Here is a 15,973-nt window from a genome sequence, read left to right as displayed (position 1 = left end):
ATGAACTCTCTATGGTCATAGGTAAATCATTATGTCTTAGTTTCAGCCGCACATCTGAAGTATAATGATCACCCACCGTAAAGAATTGTGAGATTCACTAATCAGTTTGTGCATTATACAACAATAGATAATTCATTAGAAATTATAGCATATAAAAGTATTTAAAGCATAATTAAAGCATAGAAAAGTATTTTTCAATGTAAGTAATTTCCAGCAGGTTTCCATTTTTGATTTATTAACATGTTCTTTTCTTAAAGACAGTGCTTTTGCAAGTACATAGTTTCATACTACTAATTTTATCTAAACAAAGTCATCTCAAGTTCTCTACTCCCAATTCCCCTTTTCCCTTTTTCTTTCTAAACTTAATAAAATATTTAAAATGGAAAAAGAATTGTGAGAAATACTAATAACTAAAAGGTCCATAGAGCACCTGAGTAATCAAAAGTAAGGATGGGCACAAGCAAAAAAAAAAAATACAAATTGTGTTGGTTCATGGTTTGTTGCCAAACTACAAACTGAACCAGGAGGTTTGTTCATAAACCAAACTGGCTTGTGGCCCTGCAAACCCTGTTGAAAGAGACTAGAGTCCCTTTATATGGGGTTTGCAGAAGGCACTCCCCACTACTCAGCTGTTTTTTGGGGGCTTTCTTTAAACTTTAAAGGGACTGCAAAGCACTTGAATAATCAAAAGTAGGGATGGGCACAAACTGGGGAAATACTCTTTAAACTTTAAAGGGACTGCACAAGACAGCCCAAAACAGTTGAGCAGAAGGGAACAGGCTGCCTCCTCCTGCTGCTCAGCTGTTTTTGCAACTTTCACAGGGAACAGAAACCAGGAGTTTAAAGGGACCATGAACTGCCACAAAGTGCTTTAAAAGTTTGTAGAAGTTCGTGAGGGTAGACCTGTCATGAACGTTGGTTCATGAACCACAAAAAGGGCAAAAATTCATCACACATTTTGCAGCATGGTTCAGTTTGTGCCCATCCCTACTCAAACGTACTATATAAAATGTTGTATTACTCTACTAATTTGGTTTACTGTCCTACGCAGGTAAATTCATAAAAAGTGGTAGAACATGCCCTCCTTTCTCTGGCCATTAACAAGTTAGGAGAGCTAGTCAAAAACTTGAAAAAATATGGTAAACTGAAACTTACAAAAAACATCTCCTCGAAGTTTCTTCTCAGGCTCATTCTGGTTTTCATGGTCTTCCACCTCTTCTCTCTCTTCTATTCTTTCATATCTTCCAATATCTTCAGTGCCTTTCTCCTGTGTGCTATAGGGACCTTCTATATATATGCCATCTTCATAGTCTAAAGGCCTGACATGAACTTTAGAAGATGGAGTCAGAGGAGGTTCTAGAATCACATTTTTGATGTCTTCATGCTTTTTCACACTGTTTTTATGCATAAGCAATTTCTTGAATTTCTCTTTGGCAGCTCCAGAAATCTTAGGAATCTCTTTCACAGAATTTTCATGAATAACTAGAACAATGATAAATACAAAAAGATGCCTAAGTTAGCTGCCATTTTACACCTATTAGATTTATAAACAATACTTTGGTGAGATAAAATGCCAATTGGTAATCATTTTTACGAGATGCAGATGAATTCTTATTATATGCAAGGGTGTCTTCACACAGAGACACAGTAGAAAACTTGTACCATAAAGGCTGTTGTTTTCCTATACAACTCAGTTATCCACTGTCAGGCAAAGATACTAGCCACAGTATAATGAACAGGATAGTTTCTTGCATTTGTTTCCTGTGTAGAGAAGAAGAAACTTCTAGGAATGATGTTTCACTAGTACCACCAGCACTAGCACTCAGAAGAAGGTCTCCCAGAAATATAGGTCGTGGTGGACCCAATTCTACACATTTCCTCATTAAGTAGTTGAGATGTAAGTCAGCTCTGAGTCTACATGGCTTTGAAATTTCTGGATAAAATTAATGCTGGCCTCATTCTGGCACAGTTCCTAGACGTAGTGGGGAAGTTTCTCAATCCCTAGAGGTAGCCAAGGAAGCTGAAAAGCAATTATATATAATGGTAACATCTATGTTGTTAATACGAAGGATAAAACAAAGCTGAAAAGAAGTTATTCCAGGTGCTGATAGACACATCTTTGGCTCCCACAATTAATAGCTTTTGCTTGTCTGTTTCTGGGAAAATCTGGGGAATGAAACTCAGGGGAATGAAACTGAAAACAACAGGTGGTATTTCACATATGGCTCATTTAATAATGGCAGTAAAGGGGGACATCTATTATAAACAAAAAATGATAATCTGGATAAAGCTGTAATGCAGGACATGTCTTCAAAAGTATCTTTTCCACATATTATGCTGATTAATTTTCTCCAAACTTTTGCCACTTCCACCTGAGGATTTTTCCACACATGGACAGCAGGAAGTTCCTGCAGCAAAGGGCACAAATTCTCCTGGGAATGAAACTCTCTCTCTTTTTCTTTCTTTACTCCAAAGAAAATATGAAATTGATTTTCTCAGAATTAATAGGGAAATTTCAGGGTGCCTGTGGGGAGAAGCATCCATTTTGGACACTCCCTTGTAGACACCATGGGGAGGGAGGCAGACCTAAGCTCTGCCTTCCCAATAACAGAACTGAACTCTACATTCTCCTCCCCCCTTCAGCCATTAAAAGTGTGTTTTTGTTTGCTTCATTACCAAACTATGGAGCACTATAGCATGGCTGAAAAAGGCAAGAGAAAAGGGCTTTAAAGGGGAAGCTGTGGGTAGAGGGAGCTATACAACATGCAGGTATGACAAGGAAGAACAGAGGATAGGGGAAGGCAGTACAGCAAACTTTGTGGGGTCTGGGTGTGTAGACGCTGTTCTACCCATCCCTGTGCTACTTGCTTCTCCTGACATGGCAAAGATATGTTTTCCTGAGCCCATTTAGAAGCATCCCAACAAAAATAAAAGAAGCTAAGATTATTTTTCTCTTCTGCTTGAATATAAACAAATTTATTGGTGCACATTCTGGTAGCGCTGTTTCATGAGAATTTAACTACAGGTATTTCGCAAGCTAGAAAGTGTACAAACAAAACAGAACTGCAAGTTCTGCCTTCCCTATGGATAATGTCTGCAGGCTAGGTTTGCTTAAGTGCCTATATTTTAAGGCTTGCTCAGTGATTCTTTCCCTTAGATGTACTGCTTAAAAGAATGTACAATTTCATTGACATGGTTCACAGAATCTCTGTTCTGGATATGGCAAGGGCAAATTAACAGGAAACCTTGATTCCCAACAAATTTGCTTTTAACCATCACTAACACAACCCCCTAGTGTTTCAATAAAACGTCTATGGAGATTTTCAAACCAGGGATGACTGCTCAGCAAATTCAAACATCTGCTTGCACTTCCTCCTTTGAAGTCTTCATGTAGGAATGAAGTTTTCTTACAACTCCATATGACTGTTCTGGCTTCAGAAAGCAAAAGAGACATTGGCACAGTACTTAATTGGGGGCTTGGACTGAAATCTGCACATCCCACTTTTCTCAGCCAGGCATAGACATATCTGAGGTGTCACAGTCCACATGCTGAAACCAAAACTTGTCCACAGTTTCCCCTACTTCCCCAGGCCAAGATAATTCTGTTCCTGGGTCTTAGCTAGATAAATCAGTTTGATGTGATGAAAGTGTTTGTTCCTCAGGCGATCATGTATGCAGTGTCTAGACCAAACTGATGGAAAGATATGCAAGATGGGGGTAACAGAAAGGATCTGGGCTCTGTAATTTTAATCCCCCCTCAGGTGTTAATCACATTGATGTGTCATTGGAAGTATGCTTCGTGCACTGTTCAATGAAACTGAAAGCTGTCTATACAGCTTTGAAATCATGCTCTGAAAACACTTGTTCTAACAGAAAGCTGTTGCTTCATGGTGTTGTTAATGCTTTCAGGGATCACTGCTTTTCAAACCAGCAATTATCAACAGACACATGCTTTTATGCATTGACAATAGCCACCAGCCAGGGATGGAATGGCACCTGGGGTGTGTGGTCACCTCTGCTTTTCTGAGCAGGCCAGTGGGCCCAAGCAACCTCTAGACAGCAAATGCATCTGGTGTTTTCTGAGGATGAAGTGGTCAAAGTCTGTCTCCATGTTATGGTCTGTCCAGTGTCTTGTAGTATTGGACAGTACAGCAATGTTATGGATTAGCCCTTGAGCTGATTTTTTTTTTAATGTGCTAATGACCTGATAAACACTTGCAAGCAAGTTCCTCCTTTGGCTTGAGCCTTGCACATCCCCATGTTTCCTCTTGCTTAAACAGGAAACTGTGATTTCAGAGGGCATTGTGAGTCGCAGCATGAGGAAGGAATCAAGGAAGTCACAATCCACCAATGGAAAGCCATTCCATTCTGCAGAAATCTATGGGATCCAATCCCAAGAGTATATTATTGTTTAGTGGTTTGGATATAACAGAAAACTGGTTTGCTGCAAGCCGGGAAGGAAGGAAGCCATAATGGAAGGGGAGGCGAAAACACAACAGCCCAAGTTTTATTTATGTACCATCAAGTCATGGTTTGGTTTTGAAACCAAACCAGCCTACAGATTACTGAAACCACAAAATAGAGAAAATTAAAAAATTAAGAAATGGGCAGCAATAATTACATAGTCAACTGCAAAGCAACCTCATGTTGATATTCACTGAAGTAAATAAAAGGTTACATATTTCATTTGTAAAGGAACAGAAATCTTTTTCAAGTTTCCATTTAGGAATTTGTTTGTTATAAATAAGAAGTTTCATATGTACATAGCTTTTGTAGGGAAAAGATCTGAAGACATATATTGGATGTGGTCCAAATGTCTGTCTTTCTGGCTAAACTAGCCTGGGGTTACCTGACAGCAAGATACATATTGAGGCTTAAAAGGTACATAAGAAGGCCAAAACAAACTGAAGGAAATCTGAGACAGGGGCTTAGCAGCACATTATTCTTTAAGGTTCATTTTACTAGACAGTCAAAACAAGCCTTTATCAAAAGCTTTGAGAAGTTCCATAAGTGAAAATTCCAAACCAATGCATTAAATCCACATTCTCAAGCTATCTGTTTGGCTGACAATTGGCCCTTTAAGAATTCAGCGTGAAACTAAGCAAGAATTGGAGGACACTTCCATAATAATGGATCAAACCATGCTCCTTATTTTATTGAAGAATTTGCACCTATACAACTATATAAAGGTTTTGGTTATGCTCATATGTCCCATTTACTAGAAAATCAAAGATTTTTTACCACTCTTCTGTGAGTCTATTTCTGGATTTTTACATTTCTACATTTCATTTCTGAATGAAACTGATCCTTAAAATGAACAGCAGAATTAATGTCCCCATGTCCTGATTGTAGTTTGGTTTACAGACTAGGAGAGAGAGGATACAATTCCAAATACAAAGAAACCAAACAGCATCTCCACAGACTCTGGAAGTGATTGGACTCCCCCATCCTTTGAGCAGGGTGGACCAAACTAATGGTACTTTCTTTGCAATGTGCTGCTACTTACCAGAGCACGTCAATCCATTTCCTCTGTAGCCCAATTTACATTTGCATTTAAAGGAGCCCTGAGTATTGAGACATTCTGCATGAAGGTCACACTTCTGTGTATTTGTTGCACATTCATTTATATCTACAGAGGTTTGTTGTGAAAAAAATGAAACAAAACAGGAGAGAAGTCACTGAAGTCATAGATTCATAAACATCACCTTCATGCTGGGAAGAAACTGAACCTGCTTATTCTGAAAAGTCATACATTTGTTAAAGGCTCAGGAGCCTTTTCAGAAAGCCATGAGGACTGCCCCACTCCCAATAAGTCAAGCAGATCTTGAGCTGGCAAATAGTTGGCTATTCATCTGACTTTCAGTCTGATGTACCTGACCTACATTTTATGTTCTTAGCAGTATTACAAGAGTACTTCTAATATGTGGTCACTGTGGCGTGATGTTTAAGTTATGATGGGTATTGTACAACTCCACTGGAATGGTCACCTCAACCTGACTTCTCTTAGGTATGGAAGAAGGTCTGAGGAAAACAGGAATTCTTAGTCTCAGGAATTTAAGGTGCCTCCTCCATCAACTCTGAAGGCAGGAAGAAGGCCTCTCCTTATATAACCCATTTCATAATATGTTGTTCAATACAGCACATGCCAGAGCAAAAAAGAAGTAAATATTAAATACAATCTAACCCAATAGTAAATAAAAACCATCAAAAATAACAGTAAGCCCAACAGCAGCTAATAAAAATATTAAATACATCATTGCTTTCAACTCCCAAATCAAGTCTTTTAAACAAGCTGCAAGCACAAGGTCCAGAAAACTTCAAAACTGTATTAAAGAATGCGCTGAGGTTTGTTAGGGGGCGGGGGAAAGCAAGCAGAACTAGAACCCAGTTCTTACCTACACAGTCATATTGGCCATTCACATACTTCATTTCATACCCAATCTGGCAGTTGCAATAGTAGCTTCCAAATGTGTTGACACACCTACGGTTGAAAGAGCACATAGCTTTGCCAGTAGAGCACTCATCAATATCTAGGGCATGAAAATGAAATCTGGTAAGGTCAAGAAAAAAAGGATCAGGAGCTCTACAATTAGAGTATAACAGACACCACTGTGAATAAAATGGGATAATATTTGCTGGAATCATATAAGCTCTTGTAGCTCAGCTGCAAATGTTTATCGACTTATAGATAATGATTAGGTAAGCACAATCCTGCTGATGTATGCAAAAATAACATTTCCATTCAAAAACTCAACAAATTTGGGAGGAAGGGAACATGCTTTTCTTCCACGTTATATTTATTGTTTAGCAACCAAGTTAAGAATTCACATGGGCTCATTCTATGCTTTCTCACATAAAGAAAATAATATCAGGTCATGATATCCATGTACAACTTGCTGTTGCGGCTGCATGTCCAAAGGCTGCAAGATGTCTGCCGAGTGGGGCTTCCAGATTGATATGTTTAACGATTGTACTGCTTGAATGGTTATGAATGTCTGCAGTCACAATCAGAGTCACAATAAGAGTCTGCAGTCACAATCAGAGTTTGGTGGACTTGTGAAAGAGCGAAAAAGTGTTGGCAGATGATTCAACAAGAGATTTCTAAGATCTTGGGATACGAATTTAACAAAGTTGCAGAGACTTTTCTGTTGGGATTACAAATGGAAAAATTTCCAAAAGAAGACAGAACTTTAATCTGGTACTTGTTCTCAGCTGCTAGGACATTGTATGCGCAGTTGTGGAAGCAAGAAAAAATACCAGAGAAATGGGATTGGATTGTAAAAGTTATGATATGGAGCGAAATGGACAAGTTAACAAGAACCTCAAGAGACTATGATTTGGAAGTATTTAAGATGGAGTGGAAAAAGTTCAGAAGTTACGTAGAAAAAGAGTGGAAAATAAAAGGACATTGGACAATTTTTGATAATGATTACGTATAAGAGGGAGGAGGATTTTAATTGTGGTTCTTAATAATTAAGGGTACCTTTAATATTAATGTTTTAAGTTTAGTACACTGGCGGGGGTCAAGTAACGGGGGGAGGGGTGGGTAGAAAGTAATATATGGGATAGAGGGGAAAAGTGGTTATTAATGATGTAAGAAATTGACTATATTACCATATGTTACTAATAAATTGTTTGAAACCCAGAGTCACAATCAGAGTTCAGTTCCTGTGCTTGTCAAGTATCTCTGAGGTTCTAAATCCCCCAAAGACTCTTGGCATGAGGAAATATTCTGCCTGCCACAGATGATTCCTTGCTTCGTCTAATGCGTAGTACTCTGTCCAGCTTGGAAAGGCAACATCAGAGAAATTATGGGGGAAAGCTTATTTTACCACCTTTCAAGATACTGAACTCATACTGAACCAATATTCAGCATTGCAATATCCAGTTCCCAGGAAAGAGAGAACAATCTTGCAATGACTATTTTTGGCTTCTGCTTTTAAAAAAGAGAAAAAAACCAACCAGGAGAAATGTGCATGCCAGCACTGCAAACAAGAAACACACATACTTCAAAGTGCGTAAAAACTCCTGCTCCACTAAACACAGACTGTCCTGTGGTACATCAATTATCAGCCCTATCAGAGGTGGAGCCAAGACACAATGAGATTGTCTCTTGCTATTTCACACTTGTGTGACATACTTGTGAGACAGCGGGAGACAAACTAAGTTTGTCCCACCAGTACAAAGCTTCCTGCACTGCTCTGCAAATTAGGCAAGTTGTTTTAAAGGTGTTTTAAAGAAAGCTGGTAGAATGATGAAGTGTCTCAAGCATAATGAGCCATGACTTGGGAAGTCTTTATTTCCCATCTCATCCACAAGCTATAGACTCTCTTAAGCAATTCACTGTCTTTTTGCTTCAGGGTCAGTGCCGCAATATGGAAAGAATGTCAACTTGCTGGTGACACCTGAGATAATTACTTTTGCTTTACACATGGCATCTGTTTAGGATAGTGTTTCTGGCAGTTAGGTGTTCAGAACTCAGGAAGGGTAGATAACTGTAAACCGAGGCTTCTTGGGACTGCTAGGTCCTTAAATCTTATCCATCTGGCTCCCTCAACAGAACAGCTACACGAAGTTTCAAAAGGGACAATTTCCCTCCAAACACCTTTTGTTCTCTGCACTGCCAAAGGAAGAGAAAGAGCTTGTTTTATTTCCCTTCCATCCATACTGGGTGGGGACAGAAGCAAAGCTTTTAAGGCCTGCATTGCAAAATGGAGAGGAGAAAAAGCCAGTTTCTCTATCAGCTTTGGGTGAGAAGAACAAAAAGGAAATCAGCTGGGCTTCTCATCACTATCAGTAAATCTGCTGTGCCTCAGCAAGTCTTAGAGGTACCAAAGTTTCCAGGATGAGAGATCAGAAGAACCCGGCTGCCAACTGATCATTTGGGATTTGTCTCCTGATTTTCATCCCCATTTCTCTTTTTAAAATTCTTGCTGATCACCACAGGTGAATGGGAAGTAAATCGAACTGGCCTCTGTTTGACCATCCCTAGATGTAAATAGTGGCAAGGAAGGTGAATTTAAAAAATAGCAGGTAGGAGGGTGTTTTTGGAGCTTCAGGCTTCTAGTTAATTATTATTATGTAACTACACAATCTACACACCATTCAACAAGTAATTCCCAAATCTTCTGTCTAGAATTACAGTCACTCTCTAATCCATTGTGCTTATTAAGCACTGTCAGTTCAGGTTCTTATAAGAAGTTTTTGTTCATGATAATAAGGGCATAAAAACATCCAGAGGTACCTATGCATGTCTTCCCATTTGGTGCCAACTGCAGTCCACTTGATGGACACAAGCATCGCACATCATCTTTCACCTCTTCACAGCCATACTGGCAATTCACCATGGCACACGTCCTGGAATCTTTAAAAACATAATATTTGTACAAAGCCAGGGTAGCAATAGGGAATACTGCATCAGAGGATCTTAATATCTGCGCAGAATATGAACTTTTATGGGTGGCAAGCAAAAGGGGATATCAGTGCATAGAAGAATATATGTAGCCGAAATTTTGCTGTTTTGGTTGCTGTTATTCCCACTGCTGAAGAGACAAGCCTGTACACTTTCAAAAAGTGACTTGTTACTTTAGTAATAGAAATTGCCACAGCAAAAAATAGCAAATAAAGTGACTGTTTCATTCACATATCCCATGTGTCTCCCTTTCTTTTAAATTGTGGCCATTAACAGTGCCTTCCTAAACAGTTACATTTTTCTAAGTCCATTTACTTCAGCAGACTTAGATGGATGTTACTCCCTTTAGGATTGTGCTGCAGGTGTTTTTACTTAGGCCTATCATGCATGGGTGTGTTCCCTTGCTTTCACTATGCATGTCCATCAGGTTTTCTTTGACATTTCTACATTGATTTTTCTTTCTTCAATGTTCAGTTCATTTCTGGTCACTATTTCCCCTGTTTTTTGAAAAAGCATTTGTGCCAATTTTGCCTTCTTTTGCTTCCAAGCCCTTGATTTGCTTCCAAGCCAAAGGTAATTTAAAAGCATACAGATCCCTCCCTACCCTTTTGCCACCCCTCAAAGGTCACTGTCCCACCCACACTGAAGTTATTCTGCCCACTCTGCACCTTTTACCATCCTCCCCCATTCATTAAGAACATAAGAGAAGCCATGTTAGATCAGGCCAATGGCCCATCCAGTCCAACATTCTGTGTCACACAGCGGCCAAATATATATATATATATATATATACACACACACACACACACACACACACACACATACACACTGTGGCTAATAGCCACTGATGGACCTCTGCTCCATATTTTTATCTAACCCCCTCTTGAAGGTGGCCATGCTTGTGGCCGCCACCACCTCCTGTGGCAGTGAATTCCACATGTTAATCACCCTTTGGGTGAAGAAGTACTTCCTTTTATCCGTTTTAACCTGTCTGCTCAGCAATTTCATCGAATGCCCACGAGTTCTCGTATTGTGAGAAAGGGAGAAAAGTACTTCTTTCTCTACTTTCTCCATCCCATGCATTATCTTGTAAACCTCTATCATGTCACCCCTCAGTCGACGTTTCTCCAAGCTAAAGAGCCCTAAGCGTTTCAACCTTTCTTCATAGGGAAGGTGTTCAAGCTTAATTTCCCTCTCATTTTTAATTTTTAAAAACTTTTTACAAGCAGCATGAGCCTAGTGATATGAGATTATCACTAGTCTTGGATCGCTGAATTTTTTAAAAATCAAAATGACAGGAGGGGATTTAAAAAGAGCTGTGTGAGGCTTAGTTCTCTGGTAGTATTGATTTGAAAGGGGGATCAAAGAGGAGGCAAATGGCAGCATCCCCACTGCAAGAAAAATGTGGATTTTAGTGCTGCATGCAAACAAAATAAAGGGGTGGAATCGTCAGCATAGAATGAAATTTACATGAGATGTAAAGAGAGAAAGAGACATTGGGAAGAGAAGCCTAACTCTTTGAAAACATTTTTCTCTTTCATACTTAGTGAACAAAGGTTTTTTTGGGGAACCATTTTGGCAGTCTTTGGGAGACTAACATTAAAATGGTGCCTGAGTCACATAGACTGTCTGCAAATCACCAAACATAAGAATCACTTGGGACTGATCCATTTGGAGGAAGAGTGCAATTTGCACAGGACAGGCTCTAAAAAACTGCCAAGATAATAACCAGTGTGCAGGATCAAATTAGAGAATCACCTAGATAAAACCAAGCAAATTTGCAGTGTTATGATGCAACTGCAGTAGGCATCAGTGAAAATCTCCCCCATTTTTTTCCAATTTAGTGGGACAAGACTAAAAAAAAGCTCTCCAGAGCTTCTGTCAGAGGACTCCTGCTCCATACAAATTGCAGCCCTGTGCAAAGTGGGGTTGAGTTGTAGTCAACTTTACACAGGCACATGCACAGACACACATGTTGTCAATGATCACAGCTTGCAATGCCAGCTTGTTGGTTTTTTAAATGGAAGGTGCTTGCTGCATGCTACTGCACAAACAACTTTGGACTTCATGTGATGGACTGAAAAGCAGCCTGCATGAGTGACAGCTGAGACACTCACTGTGATTGGCTAATCACCTCCATGGTGACCAATGTAACAAGTTAAAGGGGGCAGGGAGAGAGAATTCTCCTCAGTTCAGAGCAGACTGAGCTGATGTTCAGTTGAGTTCCAGTTTAGCTCTGGTGGAGATCAGACAGAGACGTCTGGGTGAGATGGCAGTCTGAGACAGGGATGGTGTTTATTAGAGCTCTTGTCTGTGAGAGATCCTGTTTGTTAGAAGGGGGTATCAGTGACCTTTTTCTGAGAAGACTCTCAAGGCTGTGGCACAGTGTGTCACAAGGCAGAGTGAGATTTTAAGGCTCTGCTGATGAGCTCTGTTAGAGTCAAAAGGGTAGACTCCTGGTTTTAACAAAGATCACAAAACACACACTGTGAAGGGGACAAAAGGTTCTTGTGGTTGTGTAAAGATCCCAGAAGACAGACAGAGATCCTATCAGTTAAAGGGGACTTGGAACAAGTGTATGAGGTGTCAGTGTGAAGGGCCCTCAAGGGTGTCAGTCCAGGGTATAGTTCTTCAGTCAGGAGAATATCTACTTTGCTAGGGGAAAGGGTCTGTAATGGGAAGTTCTGTCACAAGTTCAGGCAGTCTTCTCAGGGAGTGAGATAGTGTGTGTGGAGATATATTTGAGCAGAAATCCATTATAAAAGTCTTTTTACTTATTAGTGCTATCCAGTTGAGGGAAACACTATTTGTTTTTATATTATAATAGCATAAGTTTTTTTCTGACCTCCAAAGCTACCAGGTTGTATTTTTAAGGAACATTCTTGTGTGTTCCTAATTCAATTTTCTGCCTGCCAACTGTTTTTTAAATATACCAGCTTTTGATATTATTTCCTCCCTTCCCAGCCTATGTGTACATAATAAAACCTGTTATATGTTTTGAACTTTAAAACTGCTATCTGTGCCATCTTTTATTTCTGACAAGGTTAATTTTGGCTCTTCTGAGGTACTGGGCAAAGGTGTGACAGGAATTAAGGTGGTCTCCTTTGCCCACTGACCTTGACTCCCTCACACTCCACCCCCAAAATGTCACAACTGGCATTCCACCTCTATTTAGAAAAGTGATTTTTTTTTAAATTGTAGCTGCAGAATAAATACACCAGAGAAAAAAGAATACTGCATAAGGTAGGCTCAGAATCTGAAGTCAAGAGTAAAAGTTTACTGCTCTGAAAATCTGCAATAAGGTATGTGTCCATATTAAATAAATTGTTTTATATATATATATATATATATATATATATATATATATATATATATATATATATATATATATATATATATATATATATATATAAAGGTGTGTGTCCATAATGGGCCTTAGATGCTTCTATGCCTGCAAGCTTCGTTTCTTTCCCTCCAAAACTCTGAACCCACACCTGTCAACTCATCAGAAAAAAGTGCTTCTAGCTATTTATCTTTTGCTTTCCAAACTATGCAGTTCCATTAGCAGATGATAGAAAGATTTTATACTTATAAAAATACAGCAAAGCTGATTTTAAAAGCCTTTTTAAAATTACTATGCCATGTCAATAAAACAAACCACCACCACCCCATACACACACAATTTATATATTTGGACATGTTCAACTCTTTTTGGTTTGGCTAAACAGTTCTCCATCTAAAATTAACACCATTCCACAGGCTAACAACAATTCTCTAAACATTTATACATGCCAAATTAATATCTCTGCAAAGAAAACTTTTAAAAATTGTTAATGACTTCAAAACATAAGTTTTTTTCTGACCTCCAAAGCTACCAGGTTGTATTTTTAGGGGATGGCTAAAATTTCAGGTTTGACTTCTGATTTATTCACAGCCTGTAATAAATGATCAGAACTAAGAAAGTACTCAATTACTGTTTCCCAATGTATGTAAAAATATTGCAATCATTGGTCAAGGTCTAAAATTAAAGGATCTCAGGTAACATGGCAAAGATTTTTCATGTAAAAGCCGTAGCTCAGTAATAGAGCTGATTTTTTCTATGCAGAAATTCCAGGTTCCTCCTTGACATCTCCTGTTAAATGTTCTCATGTACTAGTATTGAGAAAAATCATTCACTGTCTAGACCCTGAAGAATGTCTTCATACTTTTATAGTTCTATCTAAAAACAGCAACAGTGGTGATATTATTTAATACTGCTATACTTTAGAGGGCTAATAAATTAATCCCATATAATAAGTCAGCTACTCTTCCCTGGTGTAAAACAAGTTACCGTGAGATTAGCCAGAGCAGTAATTTACAGTGCAATCCTAAACAGGTCTACTCAGAATTCTATCAAAGTCTGCTCAATTACTCCCAGGAAAGTGTTCTTAGGATTGCAGTTAATCTTGTTTTGTGTCCCATTTACTGGTTCTTAAATACTATTTGTCACTTACTTGCACAGGTACCATCAGGCATGAGCATATACCCATTGAGACAATAGCACTTGTAGCTGCCGTGAGTGTTCATACATCTGTGTTCACAGGGATGTGGTTTCAATCCACATTCATTTATATCTGCCAAAAAAATCAGAATAAAATCAGCACAGGAATCTTTGAAGGAAAAAACCCCCACTGGGTTTTACTTAATGCCTTCATTTTCTTGTAGGAAAAGAAGATATCTCCAGGATGTGACTGAGCCTGATGACTGAAAAATGAAAGATGGGAAATCAGCAGATCATCTGGTGGTGTCTGTGCACTAGGGTAAGGAAATGCCCCTAATTTCCAGAACATGGTAGTCACCTGTCTGGTTGCCAGAGTGCCTGGAGACAGAGCTCTCACACATCTGCCAGAAGGACGTGGGTTTGTCTACCAGAATGGAAAGGACTTATGAATACTAACAGCCACAACGCTAAAGCAGCGCCCCGTGTCCCTGGGAGAGCGCCAGCAAGGAGAACGGATGGTTTCCAGTCGCTTCCAGGTGAACGCCATTTCTGTCTTGGAGCGGAAGAAAGCGCACCGTTAGGAGCTATCCAGGCCATGCGGTTTTCAGCCTTGACCATAGAATCCACTTTGGGAGGCTAATACCAGCTATCTTCCAGCAGTGCCAAGACTCCATTTCAGCACAGCGGGAAGCACACATACACAACAGATGTTACCCACCCATGGAACCATCAAGCTTATCCGGGCGTGGATCCTGCCAGACCACCCAAGCCTTTGTCCAACGGAACCCAGGACAAAGACTGGTAGCAAGAAGAACACAGAAGAAGAGGAACACCATCTTCAGCCAGAGCCAAGTTCCTTTGTGTAAACAAAGTGTTACCTAGGCAATAATTTGGCCATCTATTGTCACCCTTTAAGATAAGTTTAATAATCTTAAGCACCCCTCCATCCAGTAATTTCTCCCATTCTTCTCCCCAACTGTCATTTTGGAGCCTCCCCCTTGGCCTATGGTTACCTGTACAGCCAATCAGGTAACCTGGGCCCAAGCTTGTTCATTGGTCAGTTATGGGTACCCAATTAGGTGCCACCAATCAACTTGCTATTGGCCACTTCAGAAGTCCAGCCCTTATGGTCACTGCAGAGCCTCCCCTTTCTCCTCCCTTGTACCTCCCATCCCCTAAGGGTCTAACTTCTGACCCAACTCCACTCATGTGTGAATCTAGCAGTACCCTATCTCCGCTGTCTAGATCCATCCCCGATTCTTTGGCAGTTGAGGGTCCCATTTCCCCCATCCTCTTTCGTCACCATTGGAGCCTTCCTTGAAGACTACGATAGGTAATTATCACCCTGTTTGTCTACCCATGTGTTCTTTATATATCTCTGTTTTTCTTAGGACTGTATGTATGAGCTTATGAGTATTTTATCTTGTATGTAAGCCTATATTTTCTGGAGTAAATTTTAATTGTTTTATTTAATGAGAGTCCCTAATATTTTTAAGCATTAATTTCTGGATGTGAAATCCTGTATACACAGGTAACAGATCCTGATTAAGCCAGGTGCCCACCTGACTATTCTCCAACCTCATTTTGAGGGCATTTTGGCTTACACTAGGAACACAAATGTGAAGTTCTTGGAATACCTGACAGAATCCAGGGAAATCTCTTCTACCAGAGCTTCTCAGACTTGGCCATGATAAATATCCATAGCTCAGATTTTAAGCTGTAAACCCCTTGTGAATATACACAAAACTATGAGTCATGCTTGTCTGCAGCTTAGGATAAGTGAAAAATAGAACAGATAGATCTGTGTGGGTCCACAACAAAGGAAAGTGCCACATTAGTCTATGGGATGGCATTATGTTGGTAGAAATGGATCTTTTCTTGTCTTACCCTTCCCTTAACAGCTTTCTGTGATCCCAGAAACACACTGATAGGAGTCTACAGATGATGACGATGATGAAGAACAAGAAAAGTTGTTTTTTATACCCTACTTTTCTCTTTAAGGAGTCTCAAAGCGGTTTACAATCACCTTCCCAGCTTGGTGTAGTGGTTAAGTACGCGGACTCTTATCTGGGAAAACCGGG

At 39.6% G+C, this 15,973-nt stretch overlaps 1 protein-coding gene across 1 annotated transcript in view; it reads right to left on the bottom strand.

The window, feature by feature from the left end:
- Positions 1-15,973, bottom strand: part of EGFL6 (EGF like domain multiple 6) — a 61,373-nt gene that overhangs the window by 15,880 nt on the left and 29,520 nt on the right. Inside the window, exons 4-8 of the mRNA XM_060233983.1 lie at positions 13,906-14,025; positions 9,245-9,364; positions 6,396-6,530; positions 5,507-5,629; positions 1,156-1,482 (exon numbers count right to left, since the gene is read on the bottom strand). Of these exons, the coding sequence (XP_060089966.1) occupies positions 1,156-1,482; positions 5,507-5,629; positions 6,396-6,530; positions 9,245-9,364; positions 13,906-14,025 (825 nt within the window). The remainder of the gene's footprint in view (positions 1-1,155; positions 1,483-5,506; positions 5,630-6,395; positions 6,531-9,244; positions 9,365-13,905; positions 14,026-15,973) is intronic.

The sequence above is a fragment of the Heteronotia binoei genome, chromosome 3 (genome assembly GCF_032191835.1).
Source record: "Heteronotia binoei isolate CCM8104 ecotype False Entrance Well chromosome 3, APGP_CSIRO_Hbin_v1, whole genome shotgun sequence".
Lineage (NCBI taxonomy): Eukaryota > Metazoa > Chordata > Lepidosauria > Squamata > Gekkonidae > Heteronotia > Heteronotia binoei.
The sequence above is the reverse complement of the archived record's forward strand: the minus strand, read 5'-3'. Positions and strand labels throughout refer to the sequence as shown.